This window comes from Nyctereutes procyonoides, unplaced genomic scaffold (assembly GCF_905146905.1).
Source record: "Nyctereutes procyonoides isolate TBG_1078 unplaced genomic scaffold, NYPRO_anot_genome, whole genome shotgun sequence".
NCBI lineage: Eukaryota > Metazoa > Chordata > Mammalia > Carnivora > Canidae > Nyctereutes > Nyctereutes procyonoides.
Window position 1 is genome coordinate 37,418,361 of NW_026575044.1, and position 18,259 is coordinate 37,436,619.

The following is an 18,259-nucleotide window of genomic DNA, read 5'->3' on the forward strand; positions in this document are numbered from 1 at the left end:
GTACATACCTATTGAATGAATGAATAAATGAATGAATGAGTGAGTGAATAATGTAGAAAGGATGCTTCTTTAGTCAGAATATAAAGAAGATGATAAAGAAGTGCCCTTGAGAGAACCTTATCTAAGCAAATAGACACACAAAGTAGGCATTGTTTCTGTTCATTTCCAGACTGATACATTTAAGGTGATTCATTGAAAGGGAGGGAGTTCACAGACATTCCTAGCTGATAATATTGCCATGGAAAATGACCAGTGAATGCTTTAAGATCCAAATGATGATAAATGGTCTAAATTATAATTCCAGGACTGATTTAAATAGCAATGTGGACAAATGCCTTAGGATCTCTCTTATATGTGGAATCTAAAAACACATCCAAAATGAAAACAATAAGCTTATAAATATGGGGAACATATTAGTGGTTGCCCTAACCCAGGGATGGGAATGGGAAAAATGGGTGAAGGGGATCAAAAGATAAAGAGAAGCAAGCAAGCAAGATGGTAGAAAACAAAAGAAAAAAATACCAATGTAGTTAGCATCCTAACCCTATGTAAAACACCAATCCTTTCCTCTTAGCTCAGATTTTATGAAGGGAGCAGATGTCATACCAGGAAACTCTTGCAATTTGCTAAGCAAATCCTTCTATGTTACTACATTTTTGTGTGTGTGATTTTTCATGTATTTAATTTTTTAAAATGAAAAAAGATAAATACATTTATTTACTGTCAGAAGGCATCTAATCACTAAAGACGCTAAGATAACTTATTGGCCATAGCCTCGGTGCCCATCGAAAGATGAATGGATAAAGAAGATGTGGTTTATGTATACAATGGAATATTACTCAGCCATTAGAAACGACAAATACCCACCATTTGCTTCAACGTGGATGGAACTGGAGGGTATTATGCTGAGTGAAGTAAGTCAATTGGAGAAGGACAAACAGTGTATGTTCTCATTCATTTGGGGAATATGAATAATAGTGAAGGGGAATATAAGGGAAGGGAGAAGAAATGTGTGGGAGATGTCAGAAAGGGAGACAGAACATAGAGACTTCTAACTCTGGGAAATGAACTAGGGGTGGTGGAAGGGGAGGAGGGCGGGGGGTGGGGGTGAATGGGTGACGGGCACGGAGGGGGACACTTGACGGGATGAGCACTGGGTGTTATTCTGTATGTTGGTAAATTGAACACCAATAAAAATTAATTTATTAAAAAAAAAACTTATTGGCCATGAAGGAACATGAAAGACCAGAGAAAAATAAGATATGGAATTTTCAGAACACTGGAATTTGGTGAGATTAAAATGGCTTCATTGTTTTGTAAAAAATTAAATAAATGGGAACATTTCAAAGATAAAATTTATCATTCAAAAATTCTCATGGTTCACAAGGGTAGTGATTTTGCTACTTTTACTTGCTAAGATTCTAAGACTTAAGGAATTTTCAAACTCCAGTGACCTGGAACTATGTCTGGGTCTTCAATGAGAAATCAGCCCTGCACATACCTCTACACCGTGCAGGTCGCCAATTCCACACTCACTTGTGGATCAAATTAAATAGGCCTTAAATCCAAGCCAAAACAAGCCTATCACCTTCAAGATCTATGTTCTACTCATGAGATTCTAGTTAATTTAGTACATGTGAGAATGCTAGGTGGAAACATCAAATCTGTAAAATAGACCAAGGATTTACAAAGTATTGTCTGCAATGATACTGAGATTCACAAAAAACATTTGTTTCTAGAATTTGCTGCTTCTCCTGATCTTATAGGTCATTTTCAAGCCCTTGTCTCTCCCAGCCACCAACCTCAATACCTTGCTGGAGCTTCTTCTGTGTTATCTTGGTTTGCTTTAAGAGTTTATCACTGTCGGAACTCAGGGTTTTCGCTTTTCTTGGAAGGTCTTCCTTTATCACTGTCTGCAATCAAACATTTATCAACCTTGAGCATGTGGCACACCTTAGGAAATGTGGAGTGAGATTTTCATCCTACTCTGAAAACCCTTATCTTTAGTCTTTAAAGGATGAGGCTCAAAGGTGAGGAGGAGGTTTAAAAAGTCTGTTTCTTAAAAGATATAGTTAAGGCTGTAAGTAGATACTTGTGGCTTGGGGAGGTGGGCTCTCCCCTGGTGGCAAACTGACAAATTATGTGACACCTGTCACATTTTCTCCATGTCGTTTGCACAATACCCTCTTCAGTAACTGAAGACAGACTGAGTTGCTTTTAGATTTTCAGTATTTGGGAGATAAGCATCTTCAACCTTCCAAGAAGGCCTGGCCCTAATTCTTTAATGTTTATATTTTCTTCTTTATTTTTAGATAGAGGGATATTATATGATGCAGAGAAAATCCCAAAGGACTCCAAGACCTGCCCAGGTGTTAAGACAAATGACAGGAAATAAATGATTACCAAACTGCGTACAAAAATCTCTCTCTTCTTTGGGAAATGTCAATACTTACTCACAGCCTAAATCATTCCTAGAAAGGAGCAGGCTATACTACTTGTCTTGGTTTGACATTGATAATCAGTGTAATTTCCATTTGGTTTTACAAATGGTTTTTCCACCTGTGCTACGTATATCAAAACAGTCAAGTAAATACAGAAGTGGGCCATGTTTGGAGCAAGTTCAAGTCTATTTTATACAAGCTTGATTTAAAAGAATGCTTGTTTATATTCCACAGTGCATACGGAAAGAAAAGGGGTCAAGGCAGGTGCCCACCTGGAGGGCAGACTCGGAGGCCCTGGTGGCCTTGTCAGCTGCATCCTCAGCTGCTTTGATGGCGTTGAGGATGTTCTCATAGGCGGTGGCGGCATCCACTGCACAGCGCACCAGCTCATCCCCACTGGCATTCTTCTTGATCCTGGAAGACAGTGTGGGTGAAGGGCTCCAGCATCCCCCACTGCCTCCCATCCCCCAGCCTCCCTGATTCATTAGGCAAATGGAGATCAGAGGTGGCAATGGATGCATTTGGGAATCAACCCCCCACCTCCTGCCCGTTGCAGGTTGGGTTGGGCCCTGGGGTCTGCCCTCCACCCTACTCTGGAGACCAGCTGTTGGGGAGGCTTTCACACTAGGCTCCAGCCACCCGTTCAGTTAGATCTTGGGGGTCACTCACTCCTCCAGCTGCTTTGCCAGCTCTTGTAAAGACTGTGCATGCTTTTCTGCCTCCACCACCAGGGACGTTTTGCTGGCGGACTGGGATAGTTCTCTCACTTTGTCATTTAGTTCATGTCTTTTTTCATTTAAAGTGGCAGCTAATTTTTCATATTCCTATGTTTTCAGGTAAACAAAGACAGTGTCAATTTAAGCTAAGATTGTATATACCATTTTCTTGAACTCTATCGTAAACTTCAGGTTCCCGGGATACATTATTTCCATAGTGGCACTGATAACACTTTTCTAAGTTTTCCCACCATTTGAACATTTTTCTTATGGTGGGTAATCCCTTTGACAAATTTTGTAAAAACATACTGTTATGTTGTAATGTTGTACTGAACCAAAATACTTTTTTTTTAATTTAAAAATAGTGATTATAAAAGGTATTTCCAAAATACCCGTTGGGCTGCTAATGCGGTCAATCTTTTACCAGTTCTAAATACGTCCCACTAACAAAAGTATGCTTGATATCTTAAAAACAGCATTCCAATTTTTGTTTTATTATCACAAAAGTACCATTTGCTCACTGGGGGCTAATTAGGTAAGAACAGACATAGAAAGGACATTATCATTAGCACCCCCTCCCCTGTGCCCAGGAGGGCACCTCAATAAACAGTTTGGTTTATTTCCTTCCGTCTAAAAGACATATACTGCAGAGAAAAAAAAAACCCACAACAGATTAGCCTATCTCATAGTTTCCTTGTATATGATCTGAATGTTTTTCAATTTTCCAGAGAATGAGTTTTGTCTCTACCTCCTGGCTTTTCCCCATCAGCTGCAGCAGTGTGTTGGTCTGCAGTAAGGAAGAGTCTGCAGTGGTTAGGTACTTGGAGAAATCACTCTGTAGGGAATTCATTTCTTTAACTTGTCTCTGGAGAGAATAAAAAGAGTATCTGTTTGAACCACATGATGGGTTATCAGAAGGCACAGGCATCGTTATTGGGCCACAGCATATAAGTAATTTCAAGCCAGAACATTCTCTTGAACTTAAAGATCATCTAGGCAACCACAGAGTGAAGGGAAATCACTTCAGTTTGCTGCGTGGGTGTGTTGTCATGGTTTCTTCAAACTCCGTGCCAATGAAACACAGCTAGCACTGTTGAAGAAGCTTTCTATACTGGGAGCAACTCAGCCAATGAGTGGATAGGTAAGTCAGCTCTGGTTTGTGAGGCAGAACAAGAGATTTTCACTAAACAAAGCAGCACTAACCATCACCATGATCTACCTGCCAGGCCCCGTGAGGACATAGCAGCGCTTCAACAAGAGAGCACCCGGAACCTGAGAAGGCCAGGAAGGAGCCGCCAAAGCTCTGAGGCCCACAAATTCGGATCATGCTCCACCATCATCAGTGACTCCCAAAAGCAGAGTCGCTGTCTGAAGAGGCTTTGGGAGTTAAGCGTATTGCCATCTACTAAGAATTTATTTTCTTTTACTAAATTCTTCTTGTTGGGGGGTCAGTCCTGTGTCATTCCACTCTGATCCTACTGTCATTTTATAAGGCCTCATGCTCATGTTGCTGTCTCAGCATATGATGTGCACCAGTGAAAAGATATACCTTGGAATCTCAAGCTCTAAATCTTGTCTCTGCAGCTCCTGGATGCAGAAAATTCATGAGGCCTGGATTTTCATCTATTTCCCATAATGCAGATAATGCCTTAAAATGCTGTTGCCAGTGATTATGATAATGATGTTTACCCAGCTGACACAAAAAGTCAGTTATTTAAAACATATATTATATGCTTGGATTTAATTATAACAATATTGGTTTCATTTCTCATCTACTTGGCAACATTATTCCTCCAGTACTCCATCAGCCCGGGGCAGGGAGAAAGCAATTTGCTCTGCTTTCCCTGTGGTTTAAGTTCACAATGTTTTCTGGTGACTGAGGAGTAGGAATGACTTTGGTTTTGCATTTAATTCCTTATGCCTGTTTGATTGGCATCTGCTGTACAGACAGGTGTGCACAGATCAGATGTACTGACAAAGTGCCTGGCCAGGCCATTTTATTAATGATAAAGATCCCTGCTCCCTCAGCCTGGTCATTAATGAAAGCATGCCGATTCTGACTGTGAACCCACCTCGAGGGATTCCAAAGTCTTCTCATTTCCTCGGTTGAGGCCAGTGGCCCGCTTTGCTTGGGCAGATGCTTCCTGTAGCAGGGCACGGAGGTCACTGAGTTTGGCTTCGTAGTCATTTAAAGAATCCCGCATATTCTTAACAAGTGCACCGTTCTCCACTTGGTGCTTCTCCAGCCGGCTCCTTATCCGAGTCAGCACTGTAAAAGATCACTTTTTGTTTTTCACTTGAGACACGAGTACCTTGAAGCTAGACTATGAAGACTACAGAAGAAGGATCGAGTTTCTACTTATTTCATGGTTTTCCTTGAACTTGCAAGTGAATGAGAAAGGAAACTAATATTTATGCAGTGCCTGCTGTGTGCATGGTTGTGTGTGCAAACATAATCACTTGAAAACTATAATAATATGTCTCCTGGTTCAGATATTGAAATGGACAGCCTGAGAGACTAGGTGACTGACCCAAAGTTGCATGACCGGTCAGCCTTGGCACTTGAATGAGACGTGCAGAGTATAGAGCACAAGCCCCTAACACTACTGCTCACTAATATTACTAACTGCTACTAACACTGTCTCCTCAGTCCAAAGCAAAGACTAATATTAAATTTGAACAATACAAGTGCTAAAAGAAAACTGTTACCATCTGCATATTAACCTCTGTCATATCATTTTACTAGAGAAAAAAACCAGTATTTGAAAAACTATGCACCAGACTTCTATTACTTCCAGGTTTGAATTAATGAGGCATTTTCCCTAAGCAAAGTCTCTGGATATATTTGGTATCTACACCCAGTTTTTGGTTTCTGCAATATCAGAATTATCAGTTTGTGATTCTAAACCCCAGTGGTGGTGAGGCAACCTTTACAAAATGATATAATGAGAAACCTGGATGGAGCTTAATGAAAGAAAAAGAAAAATGTAGTTAAAAAAGGAAAAGGAGGTATCAGTGTCTAATATCTTTGGAGAAGAATCTATTTTTTTTCTTGCATCATGGCAAGATGCTATATTCTTACAACCTGTTGGCAGCTTGGAGGGGCTATCCATTCTCACTTGATGCTCCTAACAGTCATGTACGCTGGGACATCCGGGTGGCTCAGGTGATTAAGCATCTGACTATTTTGGCTCAGGTCATGATCTCAGGGTGGTGAGATAGAGCCCTGAGCTCAGGAGCGAGTCCCCTTGAGATTTTTTCCCTTTCTCTCTACCCCACCCCCACCCTTCTAAAATAAATCAATAAATCTCTAAAAAAAAAAAAAAAAGTCCAGTATGCTGAAATGACAGGTCTCTCCACCTGTAACCGGGGACCCAACCTTGCACTTTGCACACTGTAGTTCAAGCCCATTAGAATGGACTGCATGCAAGGATCTGGGAGTTTCCTTACAGAGCTGAGCCTCTGTTTTTTCAGCTTCTGCTTCTCTCAGGTGCTTTCCAAAGTTGCGGTTCCGTAGTTCTGTTATCATGCGCTCCGCTTCAGCCAACTCTCTAGAAAAATCCCCTGAAGGCAGGTTGTTTCCTTCCCCATCTGTCCCAGAGATCTGCTTCAAGAGAACTAGAAAATATCAAGTAGTTTATTAAACTGGGAATTCTGGACTCCAGCTGACTACTAAAAAACAGAAAAGCGCAGAGATTTTTATGGAGGGTTTATATTAGTTTTTTAGTGTCACTACAGGATCTTTTTCATAATGTTGAACTATTAAGTAGAAAATCTTTCAGAGCACAGAACAGAATAAAAAAAAATATTTAATTGGACTGAGAAACTCCTTACTGTGCACATTCTGGATGACATTTTTAATCTTTGTGTCCAGCTCTTTTGCACTTTGGGTTGTCCGATCAACATTGTTATGTAATGTTTGTGCTTTTCTGGAATTTATTTGAACCTATATGAAAAATAAACTGATTAACAACAAACCATGTTGATGGGGGGAAACTAACAATATTTGGAGGACCACAAAAAGTTACCATTATTGACTGAACACCTTACCTTTTCTTGCATGGTTTCAAATTCACGATTCAAATTACCCAGTTCCTTTTCTAGACCATCCATTTTTAATCCATGATTTGAAATGGCAGAACGATAGTTGAATAACTGATTCTGGAAGCACAATGCAAAGTGAATCTCACATTAGAGCAGAAATCTAGACTAAGTCCTATCAACTCAGTAATCCTGGTAATGATATGAAGAGATTGATTTAGCAAGCCCAATGCTGGTCTACAGGAAAAGATTGGGTTCTTTGAAATCAGATACTTGAAGAATCTACTTTCTTTACTTTTATTTTTTTTTAATTTTTTAAATTTATTTATGAAAGTCACACAGAGAGAGAGAGAGGCAGAGACATAGGCAGAGGGAGAAGCAGGCTCCATGCACTGGGAGCCCGACGTGGGATTCGGTCCCGGGTCTCCAGGATTGCACCCTGGGCCAAAGGCAGGCGCGCTAAACCGCTGTGCCACCCAGGGATCCCTACTTTCTTTACTTTTTAAAAAAGATTGTATTTACTTATTTAGAGATAAAGAGTTGAGGGGAGAGGCAGAGGGAGAGGGACAGAATCTTAAGCAGAATCAACACTGGACTAAGAGCCAAACAAGGGGCTCGATCTCACAACCCTGAGATCATGATGTGAGCAGAAATCAAGAGTTGGATGCCCAACTGACTAAGCCATCTCAGGTGCCCTAGGAGCCTACTTTCTGATGTAAGTTGTAACATGGCTCTAAAATAAACTGAAAAACATGAGGAGACAAGAGATACTTTACTTGAGTTAGTGACCTGACCTTAAAGAAATGAAGGTGGTACCATTCACCTGATATATTGCTTTTCAACTCTATAATACATGTCAGTTGTTTTTAACCTATATTTAACATTATAATACTAAAAGCAGTGCCTAAGGCTACTTTAGTGAAGGAATCATTAGATTCAAAGAATCTTATGGCAGGAAGGGAACTGAGAGCTCACTTAATTGAATGCTCTCATATTACAAATGAGAAAATGTAAATCCAGAGCAGTTGGGTGACTTGTCCATGCCACAGCTGTAGAGCTGATCAGTGATTGCTTAAAGACCAGAATCCAGGTTTCCTATCTTTTCAGGTACTAAACTGTATCATTACTTTTAGAAAGTGACATTGCTGCACATAACATCTGAGTAGTGATTATTTTCCATTTTTTTAGAAAGAAGATCTATTTTAATTTTACTATGGGAAAACTGAGGCATATCACTCTATAGAATGTTAGAATACCTGGATAAGTAGAGTAGGTAAAGCATGGAATTCGATCTTTTCATATCTACCCCTCTTATTTGGTTTCTAGTGTTTTAAACAATTTTTTTAATTTCTTGTTCTTTCTATTGAATTGTTATTCTTCAAAGTAATTTTCAGATTGTCTTAGGATTTTCATTTTCTCCAGAGGGAACTCATCTCTTAATGGTTGCTTCTGTTGAGTGTCTTTTGTGTCCTTATTTGTCTATTCCAGTGTCGGAAGGTAAATATTGTTTCTGCTTCTCTCTGTACTCTCTGTGCCCTGGCCAGTGATCTTATGGTCATCACTGCTCCCACCCTAGATCTGCAAAGCCAGAACCAGGTCTTACATTGGCAGCTGAGGACTTGTACCCTATGGTGATGTTGAGGATGTCACATTCTAGTACAGACCCTGTACTAGACTTGTGAATCATGTCCAGATCTTGCTACAAGTGTAGCTTTTCTGGTTTCTCATATGCTCATTGCTCAACAATGGGCACTAGGCAGTTTTAAAGTTTTTTTTAAACCTCCATTTATAGGCAAGAGTGCCCTCAGGAAGCCTGACTCTGGCTCTGTGGGGCAATCTAGGCCCTATTACTTCTCTTGGCCACCTTCTTCCCAGTGCACATAGAATATTTTCTCAGATGAACCGTATCTTAAGCTATGAAACAAACCTCAACACATTTTTAAAAACTGGAATTAGGTAAAGTATGCTTTTTGACCACAATAGAATTAAATTAGAAATCAATAATAAGAAGTTACCTGGAAAATGCCTAGTTTGTAAATTAAACAACACATTTCCAAGTAATTCAGGGGTCCAAGGTATGTCATAAGGGAATTAGGAAATCTTTTGAATTGAATAAAAATGAAAGCAAAACATTTCAAAATGTGTGGAATACAGATAAAGTAGTGCTTTGGGGGAAATTTGTAGCAATTAAATGCTTATGTTAGAAACAGGAAAGGTTTGAATCAGTAAGATAAGCTTTCATCTTAAGAAACTAGAAAATGAATAGCCAATTAAACCCAAAGCAAGCAGAAGGAAGAAAAAATATGAATAATAGAAATCAATGGAATTGATAACAGAAAAGCAATGGAGAAAAATCAATGAAATAAGATCATTAAAATTGATAAACCTCTAGCCAGAATAATCAAGAAAAAAGGAGATAAGACATAAATAATATCAGGAATGCATGAGAGGGTGTTACTACAGATTTTGCAGGTATTAAAAGGATAATATAGGGGATCCCAGGGTGGCGCAGCGGTTTAGCGCCTGCCTTTGGCCCAGGGCGCGATCCTGGAGACCCAGGATCGAATCCCACGTCGGGTTCCCGGTGCATGGAGCCTGCTTCTCCCTCTGTCTGTGTCTCTGCCTCTCTCTCTCTCTCTGTGACTATCATAAGTAAAAAATAAAAAAAATAAAAAAAATAAAAAAATAAAAGGATAATATAGAAAACTATGAATAATTTTAGGTCAATACATTTGATAATTCAAATGAAATGAAAAAATTATTTGAAAAGCACAACTTACCAAATATCACTCAAGAATAAATACATAACCCCAACAGTCCCATATCTATTTTTTAAAAGATTGAACTTATGATTTATTTTAAAACAAACAAACAAACAAATCTTCCAACAAAGAAAATCCCAGTCCCACATGGCTTCGCTGGAAAATTCCACCAAACATGTAAAGAATTAATGCCAATGTAATACAAACCTGTTTTTGATTCTTTGAATGCAAGATACTTAGTTAAGGGCTCTAGAACAAAAATTAGCCCAGAAACATGCAGCAAATAAAGAATATTCACTTATAAGTATTAGTTTTGTATGTTCACTAGTACTTTCCAGCAGTAAAAACCTAGTCTCCATTTGGGTCAGAGGAAGGAAAGCCCTGGGAGCCTTCAACAAAGTCAACCTCTTCCCATCTCCTGCTTGAAGGGTACTCATGCAGCATCTATACACCAAGTAGCTTTTCTGGGCCTAATATTGCACTGGGTGCATGGGGTATTTACCCTCAGGTCCTTGATCTGGGTCTCCAAGTGCTTCATCTGCTCCAGAGTGCCGGTGCTGGCACTCAGGCCCTGCAGCTGAGACTTGACTAGGTGGAGCTCATTGCCCATAGTAGCCAGGTCGTTCAAGAGTGTCATCACACAGCTGTCACAATCTGTAGGGGCCATAGTCAAAGGCAAATGTGCTGTGGCTGCAGCCACATGAATGCAAACAGAATACAAGGGCTGTATAGCCCGGTTAATGTGCATATATGTCATCACAGGTCAAAAAAAAAAATTGCAATCCTAGACTTCTTAGGGAGGGATGCAGATTCTTCAAAAGAGAGACCTCTAGACAGGGAGCATTTTAAAAAGAAGTGGTGGGATGGGGGACATGGGTGAAGGGAGTCAAAAAGTACAAACTTCCAGTTACAATTCCTGGGGATGTAACAATGCATAACGTGACTATAGTTAACAGCACTGTATGGTATATTTGGAAGTTGCTAAGACAGTCTGTCTTAAAAATTCTCATTACTAGAAAAAAATGTGTAACTATGGGAGGCTATTAATAAACTTATTGTGATAATCATTTCACAATATATACAGATATCAAATCATTATATTGCATACTTTAATGTCACATGTCAATTATATCTCAAAAAATTGGGAAACGTGATTGTATGCAACGTGTCACTTATTTTGTATGTGAAAAATAATAATAAATAGCTTTTATTTATCAAGAGCTTGCTATTTGTCAGGCACTGTGATCAAAGATTTATCAGCATTTTGGAGAAACCAGGTCACTTGTCCACGGTCATAAAGCTATAAGTTGACAGAGGCTGGTCTTGACCCTAGGAAGTCTTCCCCACACTTTCTCCCACCATTGTTTTCCTAGCCTGGAAAGTACATGTCCCAGCACAAGGCTCACATATCTCAAACTAAACCCCACAAGTCGGAAAGGACGGGGCCTTTGTTTTCTCACCATCACATTCTTCTCCTGGGCTGTCATCTTTGGGCTCTTGGTTTATGCAGTCTGAAAAGAAGGATAACCAAAGAAGATATTATTATTAAATTTCCTCTTCACCACTTTTTAACTTGGCTTTCAGAAACGATAGTTTGGGAAGATTTTAGTCACCCAAATATCCAACATCACTGGCTCTTCCCTTCTTCCTTCTTTATCCATGCCACTGTTCTGGGAGCTTTCCCATCTCCCAATAGTCTTGCTACAGGAACTTCTCTTGTGACCTCCCTTACTGTATATTCAGTTTCTTCTCTACAAAGGGTCATGACATTCTTATCTAATTAAAATCCCAATTGTTAGTGTTAAGGCTTTCTTCATTTGATAGCTACCTATACAACTGTTGACATCTCTTCCCATGTCTTTCAAGAACATTCAATAAACATTGATTGAGCACTTTTGAGTGTCTACTGTGTGCCATGGTGTTGTGCCACATACAGGAAATATAAAGCTACTAAGACAAAAATCCCTGCTGTCCTGTAGTTTCCTGGTCCCATGGGAGAAGCAGATAAATTACACAACAGTGTGACAGAAGCTAAGAGAGATATATGCACACACCTGCATGCCAATTACCACAGATATAAGCTAGATTTTGAGGTTTTCAACTGTAGTCAGGAAAGCCTACTGGTCATCCTTGGTCATTTTAACTCTTTCCATTTTTACTCTTTTCCCCATACCTTGCATTGTTACAATGAAATCCCTCTCCTTTCTCTCTAGAAAAATAAGCTAATTTCACCACAGGAAATTTTAAAGCTCAAATTTTCCTAGACATGCTACAAGGAAGCTTTCATGTTTTGTCTTCTCAGCAGCAGGCTATATTCCACACTTCACATATATATGCATATATTTTAAACCACATTTACTTTTATTTGCAAAATAAATAATGTAAGTTCACTGTGGAAAATTTGGGAAAATCAGAAAAATAATATAAAAATATCACCCTTGATCCGACCACTCAAAGACAATATCTCCTTTCTATATATTTGTAGACATTTTATTATATATATAATATATATATATATTATATAAATATATATATAATAGGTTTTTTCTTACTCATCCTTTTTTTTAACCCATTTTTATGTGTATGTATCATTACATCACTTTAATTTTCTTAATTAGACTATAAATGCCTTGGGGCCAGGAAACGGAGTTTCATTTTTTTCACAATCTCCTACAGCATCTCGAATATTCTAGGGGGGACCTGGTTCATGTGGATGATTGATCAGGGCAATTTTCTCAATAAGCTTGAGTTTTGACCACCAATAAATCTGTAGGTTATTAATTAAAAGAAAAATAAAGAATAAAGAAGAGGAAAAAAAGCTCACAGGAACAAAAAAATCTCATGTGTGAGCATTTTCTTCCATTTGGGGAACACATAGTTACCATCCTCACTTCAGGTTGCTTTATTGTTGTTGTTGTTGTTAGAGCAGGAAAAAGAGGATTGAAAATATATTCATCTCATGAATATGCTGTGTGTGATGTTGAAGCTTCTCCTTGAATACCCACAGTCACAGTAGAAACTCATTTTCTCTAAACCAGTCTTTTTCATCTTAAAACCCCTGACACTTCTTCCTTAGGATGATTTAAAGTAGATCTTCTTCTCACTTTCACTCATTGTGTTCTACCCCTTATGCCATGTGGAACAAAACCAACCCTTCTCCCACACATCAGCCTTTCAAATATGTCCTTTCCAAGTCTTCTTCTTGTGGTTCAGGTTTGTCAATCCTTCACGTGACATGGCTCCAAGTTTTTTTCAGTCTTACCATCTTTCTGAACAAACTGTAGCTTATCGATTATCCTCTAGATACATAAGCCTTACATGAGGACTTACGTGAGCAGTGTACCAGGGAAGGGCAGACCTGGTTTTAGACTTTAGAATTCATTGAAGATCATATGAGGTGTTCTATGGGCCACACTACTCTCTTGAGCCATATTGAATTTGCTGCTAAGACCTCAGTCTTTTTCACCTGTTGCTGCTAAGCCACATCTCACTTATCACACACATAATTTTATACCATTAGCTATAGGATCACATGCTTATCCCTAACATAATGCGTCTCGTTAGAATTAGCCCATTTTTCTAAATGTGCCATAGGAGGCATTTTCTGCCTCTCCCAACTTTGAGTCATCTGTAAACTGGGTGGGCATGCCTTTTATATTTCCATTCAGGTCAACAGTGTTGAACAAGATGGAGTCAAGGATTAAGCTCCAGCATAGGTCAATAGATACCTCATTCTAGACTGATAATAATCCATTTAGTCTATACTCTTTTGGGAACAGTCACTTGACTCCATCTAATACACACATTCCCAGTTTAGTTCATCCTGTCCATAACTATAAAATAAAAGATTTTATCTAAGGTTTGGCATTACATTATATCTGTGATGTTTTCTTGGTAAATCATGTTAAAATCCTTTGTCAAAGGAAGAAAACCATCTTCCTTTTTCTTCTTAATTGTTCCTAATGAACCCATACTAATTCCTAGTCATTGTCTTTTCTTTGGTATGTGAAATTCATCCCATCTATACCAACCATATCATAGATATTTATTGCTATTTGAGAAAGAATATGCTGCCTCCTTCAGTTACACACATGAAGAAAACTGATGTGATGATAACCTTATAATGCCGAGGGAAATCTTAGCAAAATCACCAAAGTAGGAGTGGAGGTTATTTTGGCTATAATTAGTTGAGTTTTAAAACAATTTGTCTTTTCAAAAAAGCTTACTTGAAGTAAGTTATTTACCAAACTTTAAATACTACCTAAGCATTCCCAAGGTTGTTAACAAAAACAATTTGTTAACTGGAATTGTTCATTATGCTTTCTGAAACATTTGCCTGGGTTCCTCACCTGCTATTTTATACCAGATTGATAAATGTTAACAAAGGTGTGAGTCCATCTTACCTCCAGTCAGAGGGTGACAACTGCTCAAATGACCATTGCTGTTACAATTGCATGGTTGGCAGCTACCTCCAAACTTCTGGGGATTCCCGAAATATCCTGGTGCACATCTATCCAAAATAAAGAAGAAAAGGAGAAACACTTGAAGAACTCATCACTTGTTCCATCCAATTTTCTTCAGCTTCTAACTCCCTCTTATTGTAACCCTATGAGAGGAGGGCTGACATTGATTTGCAGGAATGAATGTGTCTCAATACAAAGACATTTATGGCTTGAATGAGAACAGAGAAAGTGGAAGGTGGTGGAACTTGCATCCTCCTCCTTGATACCAGGACAACAAAATCCTCAATCACCCCTGCGGTTGAATGGCAGATGAACAAAATGCACACAGATCCAGTGGTTGGACCGATATGGAAATCAGAGGTAGATGAATTTTATGCAAGAGTTATGTTCCTGAAGATATCATATAATTAAATGCTTAATTTATGGCTAATTTCCTCAAAGAAAAATTTAAAGCAATATTCATATAATTTAAAAATTTGTTCAAAAATGGGGATTTTATTAATATTTCTTAGTCTGCATAATTCATATTTTCACTACTTGCTACAGTGCCGTACTTAATGAGCTCAAGCAACTGAAAGCATTTACAGTGCCTACCCTTGGCTTGGAGCCTTTATTATTTCAGATAATTTAGTGATGAGAACTCAGTTCCTTATTTAAGTTAAAAGACATTTCCTTGATTTTGAGTTTCTATTTTTTTTAAAAAAAAACAACCGAGGTGCCTGGGTGGCTCAATCAGTTCAGTGTCCATCTTCACTTTAGGTCATGATTTCAGCGTCCTGGGATCAAGCCCTGCATAGGGCTCCCTGCTCAGTGGGAACCTGCTTTTCCCTCTTCCTCTACCCCTCCCCCCACTTGTGCTCTCTCTCTCTCTTTCTCTCTCTCTCTTGAATTAATTGATAAAATCTTAAAAAACAAAACAGACACATGTTAATGTTTTTGGAATTGGGATGAAAACCAAAATATTTCTGTCTATTAGCAAAGTTCCACACCCACTCTATCTCCCCCAAATTGTCATTAACTTGATGTGTGTGTGTGGTGTCTTATCAGTGCAACTGACAGAATCAAGGGAATGTGGTATTTAACTCTCTTCCCCAAATTTAAGCTTTGCATCAAGGAACTAATTTATGTAGGCTTCACCAATGGATACATTGGTGATACAGTGCAAAGGACATGGGCTTTCAATCAGGAAGATCTGGCTGGATCCCTGCCCCTACCATGTGCTGTGTAACCCTGGGCTGTTATCTTAACCCTCCAAGCTTCAGTTCTTTAATCTTACTCCTGTCATGAGAATGTAAACTCCACAGGGGCATGGATTCTCTGGCTGATCAATTGCTAGTATCTGGGATAGTGCCTGGGCCCATATTAGGTGTGAGATAAGTCTATGCAGAGTGAATAAATGAATAACTGCACTAACAATACCTGTTTTGATACATGAATATGAGATAAAAATGTAGTGAGGAATCTAATACAATGCCTGAACATAATAGACACTCAATAAAAAGTAGTTCCCATTTTAAGGCACGATGAAATATTCATGTATATATGCATCTTTGTATAATTGGTATCACTTGGAATTATGACATTTCAGAGAGTAGACACGAAGCAGAAAACCCATGTATTCCTTAATTACCAAGAAGGTAATTAAGCTGAGGTGGCTTATCTAAATCTACCAAGCCAGTTGGCATAAGGGTTTACTTTATGTGACTGGTCCTGTATTCTACTTAACAAACCATACTATGCAAAAGATCTGTGTTCTTTTTTAAAGTTTTTATTTATTTATTTGAAAAAGAGATGGAGCGAGAGTGATAGAGATAGCATGAAGAGGGGGAGGGGCATAGGGGGAGGAAGAAGCAGACTCCCCACTGAGCAGAAAACCTGACCCTGGGCTTAATCCCAGTACACTGCGATCATGACCTGAGCTGAAGGCACTCAACCGACTGAGCCACCCAGGTGCCCAAAGATCTATATTTTAAATACTTTATTTTTTGATGGCTTATCTATATCTAAACTTTCCATGTAAAAGATATATAATTATAAAATATTTCATATTAAAGTCATGTAAATACTCAGGAAGTTTGATTCCACTTCTTCCTTACTCTTGCAAAAAGCGTTATTTACTGATCACAGAAACAACTGGTTCCCTTATTCTTATTTTAAGGTAGTGTCCAAACACAATGGACTGAAGTAAAATTTCCTGATTTCATAAATGGCATTGGGACAACAAATAAAGAGCAGAGAACTTATTTGTCATCTGTGGCTCTGAGTGGCTAGGGGAGAAACGTGTCCCAGAGCAAGGTATGAGCTGGGAATCCTTTCGTACCTCATTCCTCAGATTGTCTGCTCCCTCCTGGCTCCTGCTTATATTTTTACTCTTCACCCTATACTGTCCTTGTAGCTACCACCGCTGCATAGCCAACAACTAGAGCCGGAATGATGCCTGACACAGAGTAGGTCCTCAATAAATGTTCAACAAATGAAAAAATTTGACATTAATATAGCATTAACCTGTGGAAAAGTTTTTTTAAAAAAATTTAAGAAACACTAGTTTGCTTTCCTGAGACAGCAAATGTAACAAACATAAGTTGTGAGAACTGTTAATTAAGAATTTCTCTTTTCAAATCTGCTGCCTGCCAAGTGGATGTCTCAGCCAGTATGTTGCTGTTTTCTGCTTTATTGTTTGTGAAGAACCCTAAGGAGGATTACACTAGGACCCCTCTCCCAGGTGGGAGTGTCACAGCTTTTAAACCACAGAGCCCAGAAGAAACTTCCCAGTGCCCACCCACTCACCCATCCTTCCTATCTCAGGACAGCTGCCCCTTCTGTCCATCACCCCCCAAGGTTGGTTGGAGGCCCCTCCTACAGCAGCCTGACTTAGCCCAGTTATATTCTCAGCCACTATTTTCACAGCTGGTTTGTATATCTGCCCATCACTAGACTGTAAAACCCTGAGGGCAGAGTCTGTGCTCCAGCTGCTAACATGTCTCTAGTGCTTAGCACAGTGCCAAACATACTAGGATCGCCATACATTTTTCATTGGGAGAAAGAATGAATAATAGATGTGAGGCATTTGTGGGCAACGTTGCTCTTGCTGAAATGGAAAATAGAAGAACCTTGAAATTGCTTTTTTTTTACCACAAGACAGTGCCCAGCCCCTTAGCTGATGCTCAGTGATCCCCACAATAAGGCAGTTTGTGCCTTTCTCCCATGGCAAATATCCTTGAGGACCTTGCGTTTTCTTGCATGACTTCCCTGATTTGAGCCACCTTCCAACCCTACCTCTCTTGTCATCCCACCTTGTCCATCAAATATCCCAGATAACCCCAGGCCAGAGTGGAGCTGCTTTCCTATGAAATCCAGCTGAATTAATTTTCTGTTTGTTTTTTTTTTCTAATTAGGCAACACTCTTCTAAAGTTTATCCAGGAAAATAAAATGCCAGAATGGCCAAGGAAAACATTTTATATAAGGGTTATGAAGGAAGCTTTGCTTAACCAAATATCAAAAAGCGCTTTATATTTTCAGAAATGACACAGAAATGATAATGGCACAAAGAACAAATAAAATGTACAGGAACAAGTCTAAGTTTATGGAGAAATTTTGTAGATGCACATTGACCTTTAGTGAATTTAACTACATGTACTCGACCAAAGAGAGAGGAGTGTGACAGTTTGAGAGGAAAAGAGGGAAAAACAACAGGAGTGTCTGTCCTCATTCACTCATGAGCACACATTCTGCGGTGAGTGTGACATGAGGGATGCAAATCTGCTAGTCCCCTAATTGGCCTACTTTCCTTGTGCCTCCCCTAGTGTGAACATCTCACCTTACTGAGTGTGGCTCT

At 39.1% G+C, this 18,259-nt stretch overlaps 1 protein-coding gene across 2 annotated transcripts in view; it reads right to left on the reverse strand.

Annotated features, from left to right (window-relative positions):
• Positions 1–18,259, reverse strand: part of LAMA3 (laminin subunit alpha 3) — a 245,708-nt gene that overhangs the window by 42,986 nt on the left and 184,463 nt on the right. For both annotated transcript variants that reach the window (XM_055324044.1, XM_055324045.1), the window contains 11 exons: positions 14,364–14,470; positions 11,421–11,471; positions 10,463–10,614; positions 7,208–7,318; positions 6,992–7,103; positions 6,608–6,775; positions 5,230–5,426; positions 3,906–4,022; positions 3,111–3,265; positions 2,714–2,855; positions 1,811–1,913 (listed from right to left, as the gene is read on the reverse strand). In XM_055324044.1, coding sequence (XP_055180019.1) covers positions 1,811–1,913; positions 2,714–2,855; positions 3,111–3,265; positions 3,906–4,022; positions 5,230–5,426; positions 6,608–6,775; positions 6,992–7,103; positions 7,208–7,318; positions 10,463–10,614; positions 11,421–11,471; positions 14,364–14,470 — 1,415 coding nt within the window. The remainder of the gene's footprint in view (positions 1–1,810; positions 1,914–2,713; positions 2,856–3,110; positions 3,266–3,905; positions 4,023–5,229; positions 5,427–6,607; positions 6,776–6,991; positions 7,104–7,207; positions 7,319–10,462; positions 10,615–11,420; positions 11,472–14,363; positions 14,471–18,259) is intronic.